The sequence below is a fragment of the Megascapheus bottae genome, chromosome 13 (genome assembly GCF_031878675.1).
Source record: "Megascapheus bottae isolate mThoBot1 chromosome 13, mThoBot2.hap1, whole genome shotgun sequence".
In the NCBI taxonomy this organism is placed as follows: Eukaryota; Metazoa; Chordata; class Mammalia; order Rodentia; family Geomyidae; genus Megascapheus; species Megascapheus bottae.
Window position 1 is genome coordinate 48,665,955 of NC_143521.1, and position 21,459 is coordinate 48,687,413.

The 21,459-nt window shown below is 39.2% G+C and overlaps 1 protein-coding gene across 1 annotated transcript in view; it reads right to left on the reverse strand.

Annotated features, from left to right (window-relative positions):
• The window catches only part of LOC150055930 (cytosolic beta-glucosidase), a 114,447-nt gene extending 110,927 nt beyond the window's left edge, over nt 1-3,520 (reverse strand). The window contains exon 1 of the mRNA XM_090344095.1: nt 3,064-3,520. Coding sequence (XP_090200221.1) covers nt 3,064-3,121 — 58 coding nt within the window. The 5' untranslated portion in view covers nt 3,122-3,520. The remainder of the gene's footprint in view (nt 1-3,063) is intronic.
• Between the last annotated feature and the right edge of the window lie 17,939 nt (nt 3,521-21,459).

Here is a 21,459-nt window from a genome sequence, read left to right on the forward strand (position 1 = left end):
TGAGAAAGTCCAAGGACAGTGCTCAGGCCCTGAGATCAAGCCCAGGACTGTCAAAAAAAAAAATGAACAGAGAGAGGTGGTCTAAACTTTGTTACACTATTCAAAACGAGATAAAATGGAGAATGTTGGAATTAAGTCTTTCTGGACTCCTATGTAGTACTCTTGATTTATAGCCAACCACACCAAAACCATGGCAGCTGAAACCAGATAATGGAGAACGATGATGTTGCACTTCCAGATACTTCCTACTCAAGACTTGGAAATGATCACGACTTGCTTGTATAATATCCAGGAAGATCATGATCCACTGAATATGGTTCTTACCCTTAAAACTTTGTACCTAGAATCTACAATAAGTTACCTTTCCCACCGGCCTCTGTTCAGGAGTTATACATCCGTAACTCAACTTAAACAACTAACTGACCTCTGCTCCTCTGCTCCATCACCACCCCATGCCTCTCTTTTCCAACAACTCCCTACCTCCACTGGACCTACAGACAATTCGATTTCTTTGCTGTGCCTTGTTCCTATTTCCGATATTACAATTTGATTGTCTCACTACCTTCCAAAGAGCTTTGCTTGAACATCATTATTTAATTTTTTTAAATGGAAGTGAGTTTCAACCTTCAAACAGGTGAAGAGAAGTGGGTTTCCAGTGTGGGAAGGTTCCAGGGGCAGTCTTGGAGATGCTGTCTCCGTAGAAATTATACAGAATTTAATGCTTATCCAGAAAGTAGGAAAAAATCTAGGAACCAGCAAGACATCCTAAACATTCAGAGAGATAGAAACCATTGTGTAAGTAATTTAGTGGGAGGGAGAGGAAGAGAGCGATGAAGAAGTAAACCAAGGAGGAGGAGGAGAAGGAGGAAGGAGGAGGAGGAGGAGAAGGAGGAGGAAGAGAAGGAGGAGGAGGAGGAAGGAGGAGGAGGAGGAGGAAGGAGGAGAAGGAGGAGGAGGAAGGAGGAGAAGGAGGAGGAGGAAGGAGGAGAAGGAGGAGGAGGAAGGAGGAGGAGGAAAGAGGAGGAGGAAGGAGGAGGAGAAAAGAGGAGGAGGAAGGAGGAGGAAGAAGGAGGAGGAGGAAGAAGAGAAAATGAAGGAAAGGAAAGAAAAAAGAAAAACAAAAAGGAAGCTTGAAATTACAAGTAATATCATTGTTCTGGGAGCAACCTTTATGCCATCATTTTGTCTACAATATCCTGCCTTTCCAAAGGCTGTGTTATTCTCATCCTTCAAGTTTTAGACAGGATGACATTAATTCATAGAACCTAAAGGACCGACTTTTTTTTAGGGAAAACTAGTATACTTATTTTATTTAGATTTTTTATTGTAATTAATAGAAGGGTTGCATTATATTCACCAGATAGAAGGTGCATTACTTCACAAACATTGATACCCTTTCTCGTGACATGGTCCCCATTTCCTTCCCCCCTCACCCCACTCATCTTGATTTCCCCCATCCCTATCCAATTTCAAATAACCAATTAAGCACATATAAAATATATCAGATAACAAGGTGAAATATTATTACAATATGAGATAACCAAAGGATAGCAAAAGAGATGAGAGATAACATAGTACATTAAGGACAGCAATCACTCATTATATGGCTTTTGTTTCCTTATCCTGGAGGTCTAAAGGATTCACTTTCACAAAATCCTTTTCCATTACATTTAATATAAGCAGTAACAGCTAAATTGACTGATATATTTATTTATGTATCACTTTTCTAGGGATTCAGTAAAAAAAAAAAGTAGTATAAAATCAATGAAACAACATAAATTCATCCTCTCTTCATTGCAAAGGTCGGAAGGTCAATTTCAGAGTGTCACTGGGACCATGTGTTTGCTGAGACACTACTAGGCACCTTTCTTGCCTCTTCCTAGCTCCTAGTGGTCCCTGGTCTTTGGCGTTCCTTAGCTGCTTGCTCTATCACTCCAATCTCTGCCTCTGCTGTAACAGTATTCTCCTGTATTGTGTCTGAATCCAAATAATCTCCTTGTAAGAACATTGGTCATAGTGAATTAAGATCCAGCTGACTCCAGTATGGTTTCAATTTAACCTAGCTAATTATATCTTCATGTGGCTATGGTTGGCCTTCAGAATAGTAAGAGAATAAATATGTTACTTAAAGCCTCACAGCTTGTGGTCATTTGTTACCCTAGTTTTAGAAGGCTACCAAAAGAAACCCTTAGCTTTGTTTAACTCAGGATTTCACACAAATATATGACCAAATAAGTATTTTCCCAGTTTTCCCAGTGGCAGCTATAAATCCTTCATTCCTCAGAGGGGCTGGGAAATCTATTTTAGTAAAGTTAAATCTAATCTTCCTATTCTATAGATTAACAAATTGAGACTTGGGGAGGCTAGTACTACTTCAGTAATCTAAAGATTATTAAAAAATGTGTTTCCCTTCAGAGACATTAATAGAGAATTGAGGGATCATGGATTCATATTCTCCCCCTTTTTCCCTCTCCCTTCCCCCCCCCCCCCATCCTCTCTCTCCCTCACCCTTCTCTCTAGGCAGAGCAGAGACTAGATAGGGATTCCAAGCCCATTCTAAGTTCTCCTTTTGAGCTGTAGCTCCTTTCCTCCCTTTGCTTCTCTTCTGTCTCAGGAAATGGGCTGCCTGGGACAAGATTAGGCTTGAGTGTGTACTCACCAGAAAGAATAGGGCTGTTTTCCTAACTCTTGAAGGGCACTTCTGAGGCATCTACACTGCATTTTCCCAGCTAACAGGATAATTTGTTCCATTTTTTTTAAAGGAGGTTGAGAGTGCCTATCATCTAGAAACCAATCACAAAAGCATCTGGGTCCCATGTAAGGCAATGACTCCGAGTGCAAAAACCATCACAGCTGATCTGCATCCTGCATCCCACCACCCCCGTAACTGGCTTCCTGGGGCTAAAAAAAAGAGACTTTTTTTTTTTTTCATTTGAACCAGAGAAAACTCTTCAATGCCTTTCTTCCCTTTCTGTCCTTCACTCCATCCCCTTCCTAAACACACAGAATCCCCCCACCCCCACCCAAACAATCCCCTCGAAGGCCCAATGAGGCTTTTCTTACCTTCCACTTGATAGGCTGCAGTGGCTGCGCCCCATCCAAATCCTGCAGGGAAAGCCATGGTTCACAAGCCACTAACTTCACCCTCGCTCTTGAACCGCTCCACACCCCTAGAGCTGAGCTCTGCTGTGCAAAGGAGCAGAGAACTCTCTAGACCGGAGGCCCAGAGTCAAGTGGACTCACAGACTAAGAGGGGGCAGGGCGCAGACTAAAGGATGAATGACAGCTGACTGGGCACAGCTTCACAGGTAGGCAAGTCACGCCGGGCAGGAGAATTTATGCTGTTTCCTCTCAGCTTTTCTTGAGTCTTAGCAGAGTTGGATCAGTGCGGTTAATCTTTTCCTTCTTGGAGTAGCACGTGGAATTTTTTTATTTTTCAATTTTTATTTTTTGTCGGTCGTGGGGATTGAACTCTGGACCTGGGTGATGACACTGAGCTCTTCAGCTCAAGGCTACCGCCCTACCCCTTGAGCCACAACTCCACTTCCACTTTTCTAGTGATTAATTGGAGAGAAGAGTCTCAAGGTCGTTAGTGCCTGGGCTGGCTTTGAACCACGATCCTCAGATCTCAGCCTCCTGAGTAGCTAGGATGACAGGTGTGAGCCACCTTGCCAGGCTTTTTGTTTAAGTTACATAATTTTACTTGAAATTTCACATAGCCAGTTCTTCCCAATTCCTGATCCCTACTCTCTAGAGAGAATCACTTTTAAACTGCTGGGGGGTTTTTTTCTGGTTAATTACATATAGGGTGTTTTCAAAATTGTCTGATACTGCCAATTGTTAAGATACTTTAAAATGTCACATAACTTCATAAGAATAAAGTATGTGGAGCCTCTTTCCTCGCACCCGTCTTCCTCTCCTTTTTCCTTCTTTCATTACTCACTCTTCCCCCTTTCTCATCTCTTCTCTTTACTTCTACCTCTGCCTCTCTCTTCTCTATATCCTTCTCACATCCATCCAACAATATTTTTTCCTGATAAGTTAAATATTTGCTCTAGCCATGCTTAAACACAACTTTTTTATTTTCTCTGGAATCAACTGTCTGATCTTTGTATTTATTTAGTTTTCTTACCCCTACCACTGGTTCATTTCTAAGCATTCTGACAGAAGTATAAATCTGCAAGTTGTTGAAACAACACTGTGTTCCTGCTCCATTCTGCTGCGTTTATATTTTAAGGCATCATAGATTCATCCCTTTCACATCACTCAGAGAGTATGCCTTGCTCAGTTCTTTGTCTTACTCTGTCTTTTTTTATTCTCCTCTGGGAAAGAAATCCTCAAGTTCCCAATAAACAGAACATTGAGATAAATATTTCAGAGCCTTCTTGTTGTGGAGTGATCTTCAGTCTCACCTCATACTTGGATGTGGCGGTTGCATTACTGGATTTTATGATGAGAATAATTTGCACTCAGAACGTTGAAGTACCCTGGTGTATGGTTTTCTAGTTTCCAGGGTGGTTTGAGAAGTCTGATGATGATCTAAGTCATCATCCTTTTAGGAAGCATGCCTTGTTCCCTCTTCCTGCCTCACTGTCTTCCAAGCTTCTGTTTCTACTATTTTAGTCATGTGCCTTGGTATGAGATTGCTGTTGCTTGTTCTGAGCACCCAGGAGATGCAATGCCAAGATACACCATGCTGAGATCAGAACCACCAGACGGGGGTCTGTGGTGACTGCCCAGCCTTTGCAGCTATTTCTATAAATCCAAAATTGAACCAAAATTTAAAAAAAAAATTAAGGACTGTGGAGAAGAGGTTGTCATACTTGTGAAGAAAGGTACAGTTGTGTTTCCTCCAGGTAGGAACAAAATTCTTCTACCTTATGTGATGATGGGAATATAAGGTTTGCAGATATCTCTCCTCTCTACTTATCCTAAACCTAAGAAGAAAGAAAAAGTTAAATATGGAAATAGAAGATGAAGTCATTTAAGACAATGAAAAGTGCATGTTTGGGGAAATACAAATTTTTCAAACTATTAAGTTTAGCCTTTTTGAGTTATTTAGTTCTGAAACAATCTGTAAACCAAATGGAAAATTATATATAAAATATTTTATGACGGAACACTAGATGGCAGTATTGTAACTTCTTAGGATCACCGTTGACAGGAAGATTTGGTATTAAAACAGTGTCCCCACCAGTGCTGTGTACCCCAATAGCCCCCCACAAATTCCTGCTGCCCACATCTCCTAGACTCTTCCTCAGTAAGAATGATCGGTGCCCTCCAAAGTTACTTCAACCAAAATGGCAGATTTGCTTTTCCTCAACCTTAGTTAGATCCTATAGTATAATCCCTACCTTTGCTGATTGGGAGAGCTGTTTAAATTCATTTTAAAAAATGGAAAATAGACCGGTGTTAATAACCCATTACCCTTTGCCTGTAATCTCAGGAGGCTGAGAACTGAGGATCTGCAGTCGAGGACAGCTGTGCGGGAAAGTCCACAAAATTCTTATCTCCAATTAACTGACAAAAAAGTGAGAAGTGGCGCTATGGTTCAAGCAGTAGAAAGATGCTAGCATTGAGCATAAACAAAATAAAATAAAGTAAAAGCTCAGGAACTGCACTTAAGCTGTAAGTTCAAACCCCAGGATTGGCTTAATAATTAATAACAATAATAACCAGTCATAAATAATGGTGGCTGCCATCAAGTTTTTTTCTTTAAGAAAGATATGTATATATGTATAAAATACATTTACTACATTAGAAATTGAACTTTAGATGTGTAAATATAATTTTATTTTTATTAAAGTGCCGTACAGAAAGGTTGCCATTTCATGTCAGGTAAAAAGTACAATACTTTTTAGACAATGTCACCTCCTCCTCCATTTCCCCCAGTTTCTCTTTCTTGACCTTGCCTACAAGTTGCATAGTTCATTTTCCACAGCATCTATACTGAATTCCAATGTCCTCATTTGTTCACCCTTTCCCACCATAAAAAGGCAAAAATGAAACATGAAAAACAACAAACACAAACACCACCACCACCAAGAAAAACTACAGCAACAGAACCCATGTTCCATTTCCTGAAACTTCAGATTTTTTTAAATGTTTATTGTTGACTTATTCTAAAATAGTAATGAAAAGCTTTATTTAGCTCAAAGAGTGGCACTGTTTTACCATTTTCCAAATCTCTGTGGGACCTAGGTTAGTGGGAAGACAGCCATGCACAGCTATCTGCTTCTCATTTGAATTGCTGCTTCTGGAAAACCCTTCTTTCCACTCAGAAGACTGAAAAATGAGATCAAAAAGGAAAACTTTGACATTAGTATTGTTATGAAAATTGAAAAAAAAATGGTTTATCCTTGTGGACCCCCTGAAAAGATCTTAAGTCCTCTGAGGTATCCCTTTAAAAACCTCAACTTTCCAGATCCTTTCTTCTGCCCCCTTCTACTGACAAGTATGGTTATTCACCATCTCTCCAGTCTTCCCACCTTTTGCAGACCTCATTGTACTCATCCAATCCCTTTGGCTGTCTAACATGAGTCACAAGCCACAAACAGACGAGAAAGAATTGCTGTATTTCTCTGATCTCTTCCTACAAGATGATTTGTAACATCATGGCTCCAGCCACGAAGACTGGCTGATAAATTAGTTCATCGTTATTTGCATCCCCTGCATTCTATTTCACGAATATCCAAGAAAACCGAAGTTTTAAGCCAGTAATCCTAGCTACTCAGGTGGCTAAAGTCTGAGAATCACAGCTCGAAGTGAGGCTGGGCAGAGAAGCCCCTGTGAGAATCTTACCTGCAATTAGCCATTCAAAAACTAGAAGTGGAGTTGTAGTTTAATAGCCTTGAGCAAAAGAGCTGAGGGACAACACCCGGGCCCGGCCCTAGGACTACCACCACCACTGACAACAGCAACAAAAAGCCAAGATTTAGGCTTTATGAAGACCTCATGTCTAGTGTTATTTTCTCCAACATTCCTTATCCTCTACAACAATTTTTTACCAAAGACACATGCTTTTGATAGCTAACACCAAGCTGTCTACCCTCTGAAACTATCCTGATCCCTTCAGGTCCACCTACTGGTGGGTTGTCGTTGTAGTAGTAGGATCAAACCTAAGGTCTTGCTTACACTAAGCATGTCTTCTATCACTGAACTGTAAGCCCAATTTAGTGGCTGCAATTAGGGCACAGGAATCTTTCCCAAGGTGTAAATCTGAGGTCTTATGCTCATCACGTGTGTCCTTCTGAGATTCTGCCAAGTTCTCTGTTATTCATGAGCATCATCAACTTCTGTCTACTTCCCAAGCTAAGGCTAAAGTAAGTGGTTTATATGATAATTCTCTTTACAGGTGTGCTCTTTCTAGAAGCCCAAAGAGAGTGAAGAGACCATAAAGTCAGAACTCTTTAGGCTTAAAAAAAATCTTGAAGAAATCTGACTCATTAAATGCAAAAATTTTTATTTTGTTTTTATTTTTTTTGAAGATAGGGCTCAGCCCCATTAGTCCTGACTTTGACTTTCCCCAGAGAATTGTGGAGATTCCGAATATGGATGTCCCTGGGTGCCTCTTAAGAGCCTGAATCTCTGAATGCGTATTTGTCTGTTTGTAGTAAAGATGCCTGTGTATTTTAGCAGTCCTAATTCCTTTTCCATCTGGGCTTGTCACTAGATGAGAAGTGAGGGAGTTTACTTGGCTTCTCAATTTCTACACCAAATTCACGAACTTGAGACTCACACGTAAAAAGAATTTCAAGATGTCTCATAAGAATGACAAACTCTCAAGATGGGAGTTTTAGCAGAAATTTGTTTTGGTATACCAGTAAAAGGGAGGGGGAAATTGGGGTGTTGGAAAGAAATATTTCTTATTCCCCCTGCAGGAAATGGGAATAAAGACTCCAATAGTGGTTTTTATGTGTGTTCTTTATACTTTCTAAGCTTGAAGAATAACACTGGCCTTCCTGTATAGTTACTCCTTATCATCAAACAATACTTCTGGTGGCTAAGATGGGTGTTGTCTGTTGTTCTAAACATGGGGATGCAATCACAAAACAAAAGAAGGGACACTGGGTGAATTTAGACGCTGCTCTTGGCCAAATATGTTCTTAATTTTCTGTCTTCCTATCCCTTCGAGGGCAACATCTCAAAAGGGAAAGCAGGTATAGATTGGTCCAATTCTATTTCCTTATTCTTAGAATTTGACATCTAAAAGAAGGTGGTTGATGGGAGATAATGGCTCTTGTTTTAAAAAAATTGTTCTTCTAGGTTATTTCCTCGCTGTTATTTCTGTCTCTAATGCTTTTCATATTTATTTCAAAAAGAATACAGTTTTCTTGTTTCCTCATCTATCTGTCCTGCTTTAGACCCACTCTTACATGCTGTTTGACCATTCCTTATACACCATGTTGTCTCATGATTGTCCTTGTTCTTCAAACTGAACAGAACTGTGTGACCCACAAAGGCAGGTTCAGGAAACCTGTCTATCCAATCATTCATGCTTCATCCACATGTAGATCTTCATTGCTCTTTTATCTCCTCATAGGAAACACAGGCTTTAGTGGAGAAGAGCAAGGAACCGGGTTCTCTGTATCACTGCATGGAGCAAGGCTCAGGACCAGCCATACAAGGAACCTTCCTACTGTGGTGTGAGACATATACTTACACTTTGCATAATCCCTGCCATTATTGGGCAGCTGCTGATAAATACACTCTTTTAATAATAACTAAGTCTTTAAGCTCAGGAAAACATTTTAAAGGGCTTTCAAGTAGTTTCTTTAATGGGGGGGGGGAACCTCTCAGTGAGATCCTGTCTTTAGAAGAAAGAAAGTAGAAAAGAAAAAGTGAAGGAGAACTCAACTACTAAGACAAAGCACATCAAAGGGCAAATCCATCAGCAGTTGTTTGTACAATAGATTATCCATCTTGACATTCAGCATTTGCCAAGAAAAATCCAGTCAAATTGTGCTCGAAGAAGGCATATTTTCACAAAAGTATTTTCTAATCCAAGTCCTCAATTACTGCAAGTCATTGGCTCTTTGAAATTTTCCAATAATTCTAATTGCAATTGTATACTTACTTCCTATGAGGTCTCCCAGGGTATCGAAAATGTCAATGCTATTGCTTTAGGCTGGAATTATATAAACTCATTGTGGTAATATGAGCTTCTCATGCATGAAAAGGCAAAACTGAATTAGTTGTAACAATGCTCTCAGTTCCTAAGTAGACAAAGTCTGTCAAAACATGGCTAAGGAAGGAAATCAGTAATAAAGGGAATCTTTGATTTCAAACTTTCTGACTACCATTATGTGCAGCATATATGTGTAGGAGCAGAGGCCAGGATTTTATTAAGCTGGCACACCCAGGATTCAGTTTACATACCTCTGGGTAACAGAATCTGATTTTCCTTTGGGGATTTGCCCTGGCTGTATGCAGCCTAAATGCTTCTGTAAAAGCTGACACTGGGCCTCACCCAATAACTCACTGGCCTCAGGGATTCACTGAAGTCTATCTTCATATTTCGTTCCATTGGTTACAAGAATTGGATTAGACACACACATGACACCCATTTCAAACAATGATCCAGGAGAAAGAACCCATCAGAGTTTCTGGGGAAAAAAAGAAATATTTCTTATTCCCTCAAACTACTTAGAAAGCCATGCTCTTCTACAGAGGTGGGGGAATTTTTACACTCATTTTTTAGTTATGAAGAAGACCCATCTTGCTTGGTATATATGAAACAGATGGAAGAAAAATGCCTTTTTGAGACTCTATTAATTCCTTTTACATTTCAGGCCAGTTTGAGTTAGGGTTTCTGTTAATTGCAACCAAAGAATTCAATTACAGTGTGTGTATGTGTGTGTGTGTGTGTCTGTATCTGTGTGTGTGTGTACTTTATATATATAAGTTACCCTGAACAAAGTGAGTTGAAATGGCACAAGTTCATTTATATATGGGTGTTGTGTGTGTGTGTTTGTTTGTTTTGTTTGAACAGATTTGGTGCAATTTGAAAAAATAAAACAAAGCTAGATATCATGTAGCCTAGAAAAAAAATTAAGAAAAAGTTGTGTATGTCAGAATGCCTAAAACCTATGGAGACAGGTCTCTTTCTATCATATACTATTATTTTTATGAAATATTTTTCTTTAAAAAGTAAATATTCCTCAAAATTTACTCACTAACTAGAGTACTATTAACAGTCAAGGGTGATCTAAAAATAAATAAATAACACAGTGCTAAATCATAATGTTTACAAGAGATTTTAGGCTCTGACCCTACATTTCAAAGGCTTTGACTCCTACATTTCAAAGGTCAGCTCTGGCTGCACACCCCAACAAGACATGCAAAAGATGAGGCATGGTAAATGTCAGAGAAAGAAAGGCTAAGAACTGTAATTTGCTTTAGGTGAAAGTAACAGAAAGAACTGGGGACTAGAAGGTGAAAGTCATGTACAATTAACAATTGTGGTGACAGGTATATGCCTGTGATCATAGATGGTGGCTGCAGACACAGGTGGTCTGACAGTTCATTGTCTCAGAATAAGAGGGGGGGCTTATTTTAATAAGTGTCATTGACACCTGGCAGTTGATCTGCATTCCTGGATTCCAAGATGGCTGCCAAGTGACTTCAGAAAAGAATGTCTCCGGCTAAAGGACATAGACTACATATTCAAAATGGAATCTAAAATGCCTAGCATTTATCTCGTTTTCAATTAATTGGTAGACCAACTGAGGAGTCTGTGTTCCTCTACAAAAGCAGCTTTTAAGCAGCTGTTGCAATACTTACATGAGATTAAGTGCAGTACACACTGTACCACTGGAATGACTCCACAGCCTCCCATTGCTGTTCCATGAGTCGCTTGTGACACTTGTTGTCTTCCAGGAGGAGTTTCTCTCCCTGGAAACTTCATCTTACAACACAAAAAGAAAAATTAAAAACAGATGTTTCAAGATCTCACCTATCTCCATCATATATAACATATAAAATAGGAACTATGAATTAACTGTTGTGTTATCAGTAAGGTCACTAGTCATCACCATGCCTTCAGTTAAGATACTGAGAAGGCAAAATTGGAGGGAGGTTTCCCACAGCACCAAAGATCACTATCCCTAATCTAACTCCTACTTTGATCAAGGGTCATGTGTAACATGTTCACATATGTATGTGCTATGTCTACCTTAGGAGTTGTATGTACTGCCATTCTCCAAAGCGCCTTATAAATACAGTGCATCTTGATTGGTGGCCCATGTGGTTTTATGTAGATGTCTATGTTTAGAAATAGGAATTGATGTGACAGTACATGTGTGCATGTAAGTATGTATATGCGTATGGGTCATATGTGTCTATGCATCATAAATCCACACCAAATTTTTTTTAAAAACTCAGTATTGTATCAGATTTTTTGCAGCCATTTAGCACATTGGCACAGATCATAAGCATGTATGTGATGATATATGTGAAATAATTAATGCCAAATTCAAGGGGGACACAATTACATTAGTTGCATTTTATTTATTAATGACTATATACCCCATAAGATTTAGCACGAAAAAAAAACTGCAGCATATCACTCAATATTTTTAAAGGCAGAGTGCTGTATAATGTAGGATAATGAAGGATTTAGTACTGAGCAATTTTCAAAACAGAGAAAAAGAAGTTGTGATCTTCAAGATGTTGACAGGCAGATACTAACAATGGCATATAGAAAATCATAAAAACCACTCAACACCACTCAGGCTCAAATACTGACCTTGGGGCACTCAACATAAAAGGCAGTGAGCAGCCGCAGAAGGCTTGGAAATTCTTTGGAAGCCTTTCAATAAATGCCCACAGCTGTGGTGTCAAGTTCTACCAGTAGCACATATCAAGACATTATTCAAAGGACAGATGCCAGGGGCTTGGTCCCTCTTAGCCCTATGATTCAGATGGATCAGATAGGTTATTCTCATAAGCTTGGAATCTCACTTCCTCTCCTCAAACCCCCCTCCTTCCAATGCAGCCCCACGCCTCTTGTATTCCTGCAGTGTATTTAAAGTATTCAGATGAGCTGGATTAAGGCTTAGGCCAGTAGGCATCTGTGGGCAAAGTTTAAGGAGGTTTTGGCTCTCAGTTCCCAGTCGGGTGTTAAATACCAAAAAGAATACTCCAGTTCAAAGGCTTTACTGTAGAAGACAAACTGGTTTCTATTTCCAAACTGTTTGTGGCAATGAACAGGTGTGCCATTTGCCTCAGGACCAGACTGTAGTTAATCCACCTAAGTCCTGAGCATGTTTACACAATGAGAGTATCTTTGAATATTAATCTCATATAGAGACAGGGTTTGGAACTTCAAAAGCATTTTCTTCCCACAGTCAACAAAGTCATGTGTGAGAGGCCTATGATGTAGGTAAAGGAAGCATGGATGAATTAAGATAGGAGGCAAATACAATGCAAAAGCTGGACGCAAGGAAAAATATAATTAATAAGAAAATATTTTTAGATCAACTCTATTGAAGAAGAAGCAGAGCTTCGTAACATGGGAGGATTATGGAGAAACTGGGTATCAGTGGCTCACACCTATAATACTAGCTATTCCAGAGGGTGAGATCTGAGGATTTCAGTTTGAAGCGAACCCAAGCAGGAAAGTCTGTAAGACTTTTACCTCCAATTAACTAGCAAAAATCCAGAATTCAAGCAGTGGCTCAAGTGGTAAAGAGCCAGCATGGAGCATAAAACTTAAAGGACAGTGCCCAGGCTCTGAGTTCAGGCCCCGTACTGGTACCGAAAACCAAACCAACCAAACAAAAAGATCTAGGAGAACTTGCTCAGACCTTTTTTTTCTCCTGAATCTACAATTAAAAGCTCCTGCACTGCTTGGATACCATTCTAAACTCTTCTCTACCTTTCCACTTCCCACCACACACATATCACCTCCAAACACTGTTCACAGCAGCTCCTTGATGTCCCTTCATGGGTGGTCATTTCCCTTCATTCCAGTGGCTTCTTCTAAACACAACCAGCTCCATCCTAGAAGAACGAATTTCTTGCTCTCTGCAAATCTTCCATCATCTACTTCCTGTCTCTTCTAGACACATAGGGTGCCTCTCAAAATCTCTTCTTTTTTTTTTTTTCAAGCTTTCAAATGTCTCATGTTTCATGCCATTCTTTGCATTGGTTCTTCACAAGATTTTTTCCCTCTATCTAGAATTTGTTTCTTCTTTATTTTAGTTAACTCTGATTTATTTTGTTGACCTGCTTAAGGTTATTTGTGTGTGTGTGTGTGTGTGTGTGTGTGTGTGTGTGTACGCACATGTGTGCGCGCACATGTGTGCACACACGCACGCGAGTCCTAGAGCTTGAACTCAGGGCGGGGAGCTGTCCTGGGCATTTTTTTTTTGGGTCATGGGTCTTGATCCCTGGGTCTGGGCACTGTCCCTCAGCTCTTCAGCTCAAGGCTATCACCTTACCCCTGGAGCCATAATGCCACTACCTGTTTTCTAGTGGTTAATTGGAGATAAGATTCTCATGGATGGACTTCAGTGCTTGGGCTGGCTTTGAACCTTGATCCTCAGATCTCAGCCTCCTGAGTAGCTAGGATTACAGGTGTGAGCCACCAGGCCAGGCTTGTCCTGGGCTTTTATGCTCAGTGCTAGCACTCTACCACTTGAGTGGCACAGCTCCACTACTGGAACTTTGAGTAGTTTGGTAGCTTGACTTTTTCTCCCAGGATGATTTCTAAACTTGATCCTCAGACCTCAGCCTTCTGAGTAGCTAGGATTTAACATATGAACCACCAATGCCAAGCTTAAGGTTACTTTTTTTAATTTATTTTTTTAAGATTACTTTTTAAGGATATATTTACTATGAGTTAGGCCTCCTGCCACATGTTCCCATGGGCACAATGCTTATACTCTTTTATTTTAAAATAATATCTCCTTCATAAAGCCATGACTTCTCTGAATATTAAGGACTGCTTTAACCAAGTAAGCTAAAAATTAAAGGCTTAACTGGCCTTTTAAGAAAAATTCATCAATTCATTCGCCAAATATGTATGGAATATGTACTGTGAGCCAGTCACTAAAAGAAGCACTACCAGAATAATGGTCAAGGAAACAGGCCCAGTTTATTCCTAAATATGCGGTCTATGTTTCAGTCTTCTTTCAACTACTGATAAAAACTCTGAATAGTTGTGCTTTGGACACCATTATTCCCTCAAGGATTCATTTTAGGAAACTCTGTCTCAGTGAGGGAAAGTTGTACAAAGTAACAAGGTTACCTAGTAGGCTAGACTCAGCAGGATCAATAGGATGCTAGGTGGGCCTCAGCTACTTTACATGGAAGTGAGTTGTTGGACAATAATCATGACTGGATGCCAAATCCCCCTGACTTCCTATCTCTTCTACATTATCCTGCCCTTCACTAGATGCCCAAACCAGTGAGATTGCCCATCCTTGGAATCTGAGCCTCTAAAACTATGACTACAATAAATCTCTTTTCTTTATACATGCCTCAGCCTTAGATATCTTCTTCTCCCACCAGAAAATATACCAATGTATCAACTTTGTTTTAAGAACATAACATGGTTGACCCCAGTAATCTTCAAGGAAAATAAGTATAAAAATAGGTAGAGGACTACCTGGTTTTTTTTTATGTGCTTTGTTCCTCAGATCTTACAGATCCAGGGTAGTCAAATGAGATGGAGAGGTAAAGGGGGGAAGAAAATACTGAAAGCCATGGAATGTGGCCTTGCTCAGTTGTGCCCATCAGATATAGATAGGGAAGAAATCTTTTAAGGGCACTGGCCTTATTTCAGCTCAGAAACAGACAAGAATGTTCTCCAATCGACTCCATTAGAAAAACTGAAGTTTATAAGTATAGGAAATGTCAAAATCTCCAACTTGGGGCTCTGGTGGAAACCCTTCTTCTCTGACTTCCATTAGTTAATCCTGTCCTCTCACATTCCTTTGACTGGGGATCCCTGCATCACAATGGTACAAAATATAACACTAACCCTCAACTCAATATTTTCTTTTAATTTTAAAACAAATGTACAGAGCAGTTATGGTTAGGTAAGTCATTTATTAATTACATTTCTTCCTGAACAGTGTCATCCTATCCCTCATTTTCTCCCCAAATCAGTGCGTCTACTTGTAACATTTCAAATTGCAATATAATTGGTCCACCTCAAGCAATTAGGGAAGATCATGTCCCCTTTTCAACTGAATTCTCTGTGGTTGCATTCTGAGAGTAATGCAATTCCTGCCCTCAAGTCACCAGATACATAACTAAATTTCCACCAGGTGAGCAGCATTGTTAGGGCCTTCCTGAGAGCAAGTTGAGACCATATAATATGCAAAGGCACTCAAAGTCAGTGACAGAGAGCTTGTGATAAAGAAATCCTGAAATTTTTGCTTCCTAACATTCGATTTGTATGACTAGCATTACAGACATTATATGTCACACACACACACACACACACACACACACACACACACACACACACACACACACACAAAATATACATCCCCAAATTAATCCTGACCTGGGAAAGAAAGAAAATTAGACATTCCTGATAAAGGTGGAATAGCTCACTGATAGCAGATTTGCCTTTTACCAGCCTCAGTTTTGACGTCTACACATAATGCCTAAATCAAGGTTTTGGAAGGAAATGAAGACCGTGGAAACATGGCAAAGTTGGGAGAAGTTTCAAACTGGGTAGGAAAAGGTATGAGCTGGGTGGGTACAGGTGACGTTTGAAGGAAGAAAAAGCAGTGGAAAGACAGGCAGGGGCACGAAAGGAGGGAGTCCAGAGAGGAGTAGCTAAAAATTCAGTATAATCCCCTCATTTACATTGCATGTTTTTCTGGTTACCTTTCTTTCCCAATGTATTTTTTATTATAATTAATAGAAGGGTGACATTATATTCACCAGACAGAAGGTGCATTACTTCACAAACATTGATACCCTTTCTCATGTCTTGGTCCCCATTTCACTAACCCAACCAATCCCACATCTTGTTTTCCCCCCTTCTCTATCCTATTTCAGATAACCAAATAAGCATATATACAATATATCAGATAGCCAGGTGAAATATTGTAACAATATGAGATAACCAAGGGACAGCAAAACAGATGAGAGATGACAATAGTACATTAAGGACAACAATCACTCATATGGCTTTTGTTTCTATATCCTGGAGGTCCTTTCTTTTAGCATATACTATAGGCCTTATGTATCTAGGTTTTGTTCCATTGTAAGTATTTGCTAAGAGAGCCCAAGGTTTCTACTGATTATGACAAATGAGGGAAACCATTGAGCCTATGTTCCTTTGGGTCTGGCTTACTTCACTTAATATGATTTTTTCTAAGTCTTTCCATTTCTTTACAAATGGGGCGATGTCATTTTTTCTGACAGCAGCATAGAATTCCATTGTGTATAAATACCACATCTTGTTGATCCACTCATCAACTGAGGGATCTGGGTTGGTTCCATATCTTTGCTATGGTAAATAGTGCTGCAATGAACATGGTGCTAAAGGATTTAGTATGTCCTTGTTTCTGGATGATTGGGTAAATGCCAAGGAGTGGAATTGCTGGGTCATAGGAGAGCTGTAGGTTTAGTCTTTTAGGAACTGCCATACTGCTTTCCATAGTGGTTGAATGAGTTTGCACTCCCACCAACAGTGTAGTAGTGATCTCTCCTGGCCCTATCCCCTCCAGCATCTATTGTTATTAGATTTCTTGATCCTGACCATTCTAACTGGAGTGAGGTAGAATCTTAGAGTTGTTTTGATTTGCATTTCTTTTATGGCCAGAGATGTCGAGCATTTCTTCATGAGTCTATAAGCCATTCTTATTTCTTCTTCAGAGAAGACTCTCTTTAAGTCTTTGGCCCATCTTTCAATTGAATGGTTCTTTCTTTGAAGATTAGTTGGGGAGTGTTTGAATTTTTTGAGCTGTCGATATATTTTAGATATGAGGTCTTTGTCCATTGTGCAGTTAGTGAAGATTTTCTCCCACTCTGTAGGCTTTCTAGTTAATTGCTAGCTATGTCCTTTGCCATAGAGAACCTCTTCAGTTTAATGTAGTCCCACTTATCTAGACTTTCTCTGATTTGTTGTGTTTTTTGGTCCTTATTAAGAAATTTTTGACCTGTGCCAAGGAGACCTAGTGTATCTCCTATTCCTTCTTGTAAAGTTTTCAGTGTATCTGTTTTTACTTCAAAGTCTTTGACCCATTTGGAGTAAATCTTGGTGCAGGGTGACAAAGAATGATTTAATTTTAGTTTTCTGCAGGTGCTTAACCAGTTCTACCAGCACCACGTGTTGAAGAGGCTTTCTTTCTTCCATTCTATTTTTTTGGCTCCCTTATTGAATATTAGGTGGCCATATGTCTGTGGGTTAATATCTGGGTCCTCAGTTCTATTCCATTGGTCTTCAGGCCTGTTCTTCTGCCAGTACCAAGCTGTTTTGGTCACTATAGCTCTGCAATAGAGTCTAAAATTTGGTATTGAAATTCCTCCTGTGCTGTTCTTTTTGCTAAGAATTGTTTTTGTTATATCAGGTCTTTTATTATTCCATATGAAATTTTGGATTGCCTCTTCTATTTCTTTAAAGAATGACATTGGGATATTGATGGGTATAGCATTGAATTTGTAGATAGCCCTTGGCAAGATTGCCATTTTCAATACATTAATTCTTCCAATCCAGGAGTATGGGAGGTTTTTCCATTTCCTCAATTCTGCTTTAATTTCCTTTTTCAGGGTTTTAAAGTTTTCATCAAAAACATTCTTTACATTCTTAGTTAAGTTAATTCCTGGGTACTTTATTTTCTTTGAGGTTATTGCAAAAGGAGTTGCCTGATTGTTGCCTCGTTCCTTTCATTGCTGGCATAGAGGAAGGCAGTTGATTTTTGAGGGTAAATTTTATACCCTGCTACCCTTCCAAAGTTTTGAATCAGCTCAAGCAGCTTGGGAGTGGAATTTATAGGGTTCTTTAAATATAGAATCACGTCATCTACAAAGAGGGCAAGTTTCATTTCTTCTTTTTGAATTTGGATCCCCTTTATGCTTGCTTCTTGCCTTATTGCTCTGGCTAGGAATTCTAATACTATGTTAAAGAGGAGTGGAGAGAGTGGGCATCCTTGCCATGTTCCTGATTTTAGAGGGAATGGCTTTAGCTTTTAATATTTAAGTATAATGCTAGCTGTCGGCTTGTCATACACAGCCTATATTATACTGAGGAATGTCCCATGGATTCCTAGTTTCTCCAGAGCTTTTAGCATAAAGAGGTGTTGGATCTTGTCAAATGCATTTTCTACATCTATTGAGACAACCATGTGATGCTTGCCTGTGCTTCTGTTGATGTATTGAATTATATTATTTGATTTGCATATGTTGAACCAGCTTTTCACCCCTGTGTTGAATCCTGTTTGATCATAATGTATAATTTTTTTGATGAGTTGCTGAAGACGGTTGGTCAGTATTTTGTCGAGAAATTTTGCATCAATATTCATCAAAAACTGGGTCTGTAGTTCTTTTTCTTTGATGAATCTCTGTCTGGTTTTGGGATGAGGGTTATAGTGGCTTCATAGAATAAGTTTGGCAAAGAACCTTCGTTTTCAATTTCGTTGAAGAGCTTGAGAGTTATTGGTGTGAGCTCTACTTTGAAGACCTTTTAGAAGTAAGCTTTGAATCCATCTGGCCCTGGGCTTTTCTTGGATGGAAGATCTTTTATTACCATTTCTATTTCATTGCTTGAAATAGGTTTGTTTAGTTGGATTAGTCTTCTTGGTTCAGTGTGGCTATGTTAATATTGGCTAGAAATTCATCCATTTCTTCTAGATTCTCAAATATGTTGGCATATGTTTGAATAGTATTCCTTCATGATGTTCTGGATCATGGTAATTTCTGTCGTGATATTACCATTCTCATCTGTGATTTTGTTTATTTGGGCTTGCTTCCTTCTTTTTTTGGTAAGATTTGCTAAGGGTCTGTCAATTTTGTTAATTTTTTCAAAGAACCAACTCCTGGCTTTGTTGATTCTTTTCATAGTTTTTTCGGAGTTCAATTCATGTAGTTCTCCTTTCATTTTAATAATTTGCTTCCTTCTACTGGGATTAGGGTTAATTTGTTGCTTTTCTTCCTAGAACTTAAGGTGGGACATTAAATTGTTGGTATGCAATTTTTCCAATTTGTTAATGTAAGCACTCAGAACTATAAATTTTCCTCTGAGTACTGCCTTTGCTGTGTCCCAAACGAGCTGGTATTTTGTGTGCTCCTTCTTGTTAAATTTCATAAACTGTTGAATTTCTATTCTGATCTCCTTGATGACCCATTGGTGATTCAACAATGTGTTATTCAATCTCCATGAGTTACAAGGTTTTCATTGGTGGAAATTGGTGTTCAGTTCCAATTTGATGCCTTTGTGGTGTGAGAGAATGCAGGGAATAATTTCAGTGTTTCTGAATCTGCACAAGTTTGCTTTATGCCCTAAAATATGGTCTATTTTGGAAAATGTTCCATGTGTTGCTTAAAAAACATATATTGTGATGTTGCTGGGTGAAATAATCTATAGATGTCTGTTAGATCTAGTTGGTCTATATAGTTGTTCAGTTCTAAGGTTTCTCTGTTGAGTTTTTTCCTTGTTGATCTGTAGGTAGGTGAGAGTGGTGTGTTAAAGTCACCAACAATCACTGTGTTTTGATCTACATGTGGTTTTAGTAGAAATAAGTTTCCTTGATGAAGTTCAGTGTCTGGGATTAGGTGTGTAGGTATTTAGGATGGTTATGTCCTCCTGGAGGAGAGATCCCTTTATTAATTACGTGATAACCTTCTTTGCCTTTCCTCATTAATTTTAGTTTAGTTTTGTTGGGTTTTTTTTTTGCCAGTCCTGGGCTTGATCTCAGGGCCTGAGCACTGTCCTTGGACTTTCTCAAAGCTAGAGCTCTACCACTTGAGCCTCAGCACCACTTCTGGCTTTTTTCTATGTATGTGGTACCGAGGAATCTAACCCGGGTCTTCCTGCATGCTTGGCAAGCACTCTACCACTAGGCCAAACTCCCGGCCCCTAATTTTAGTTTGAAGTGTATTTTACCTGATATGAGGATGGCAACTCCAGCCTGTTTATGGGGGCCGTTAGCTTGATAAACTTTCAAAAAATGTTTGTTTTTTTCAGGCAAGATTCGTCTCTTGAAGACAGCAGAACGATAGATAATACTTTTTGATCCAACTAGACGATCTATGCCGTTTAATTCAAGAGTTAAGTCCACTGATATTGAGAGTAAGGATTGAAAAATATTTACTAGCTCCTGACATGTTTAGAAGTTTTCATTAGGGCCTGTGGTTTGACAGTTCTTGCAGTGCTTAGCTGGTGTGATTTTTAGATGCATTTCTTAGTCAGTATCGCATTTGTGTTGGTTTTCAATGTGTAGAACATCTTTGTGAATTTTCTGTAATGCTGGTTTGTTTGCTATGTAATGTTGCAACTTTTCCTTGGAATGGAAGGATTTTATTGTTCCCTTAGTTATGAATGAGAGCTTAGCTGGGTACAGTATTCTTGGTTAGTAGCTATTTGTCTTGAGGGCCTGACATATATCCTTCCAATCTCTTCTTGCTTGCATGGTCTCTGCTGAGAATTTGGGGTTGTTCTGATTGGTTTTCTTTTATAGGTGAATGTTCTCTTCTCCCTGGATGCTTTTAGGATCCTTTCTTTGGTCTCTATAGATCCTATATGGATTATAATGTGATAGTAGGAAGTCCTTTTCTCCTCAGGTCTGTTTGGGGTTCTAAAAGCTTCCTGTATTTGAACGGGTCTGCCCTTCTGGATATTTGGGAAGCTTTCTGAGATGATTCCCTGAAGTATATTTCCAATACCATTGACCTCTTTCTCCAGGCCCTCCTCAACACCAATTACCCTTAAATTAGGCTTCCTAATTGTATCTTGGACCTCCTGAAGTGTTCTCTCATATTTCCTAGATTTGGTTTGACTAGAGGTCTTTAGCTGGCCTGACAATAGATGTTCACAATTTTAGATTGGTCTCTCTCTCTCTCTCTCTCTCTCTCTCTCTCTCTCTCTCTCTCTCTCTCTCTCTCTCTCTTCTCTCTCTCTCTGCACATATAGACAAATCTAATACCACCACTGGTTACCATTTTATGACCCAAAAAAACCCTCAATCCAACCTCTATTGTATTTAAGTCCCTCTGGACCTACAGAATAATTGAACACCTAAATATACAGTATTGTTCAACAACCATCAACTATAGATCCATGCATTATAAAAGTTGAAGAATGAACAGAGGACCAGAGACAGAAAAATAGTATGAAAGACAAGAGGGGAAGTAAAAAAGAGTAAAGTAGGAGTGTAAAATTAATATAGTAATAAAGAAAAAGGATAACTGACATAGGTAATAGAAGGATAATATAGTTGAGTACAAAATTTAGAAAAAATAAGATAAAATTTGTGAAAATAAGAAGAATAATAAGAG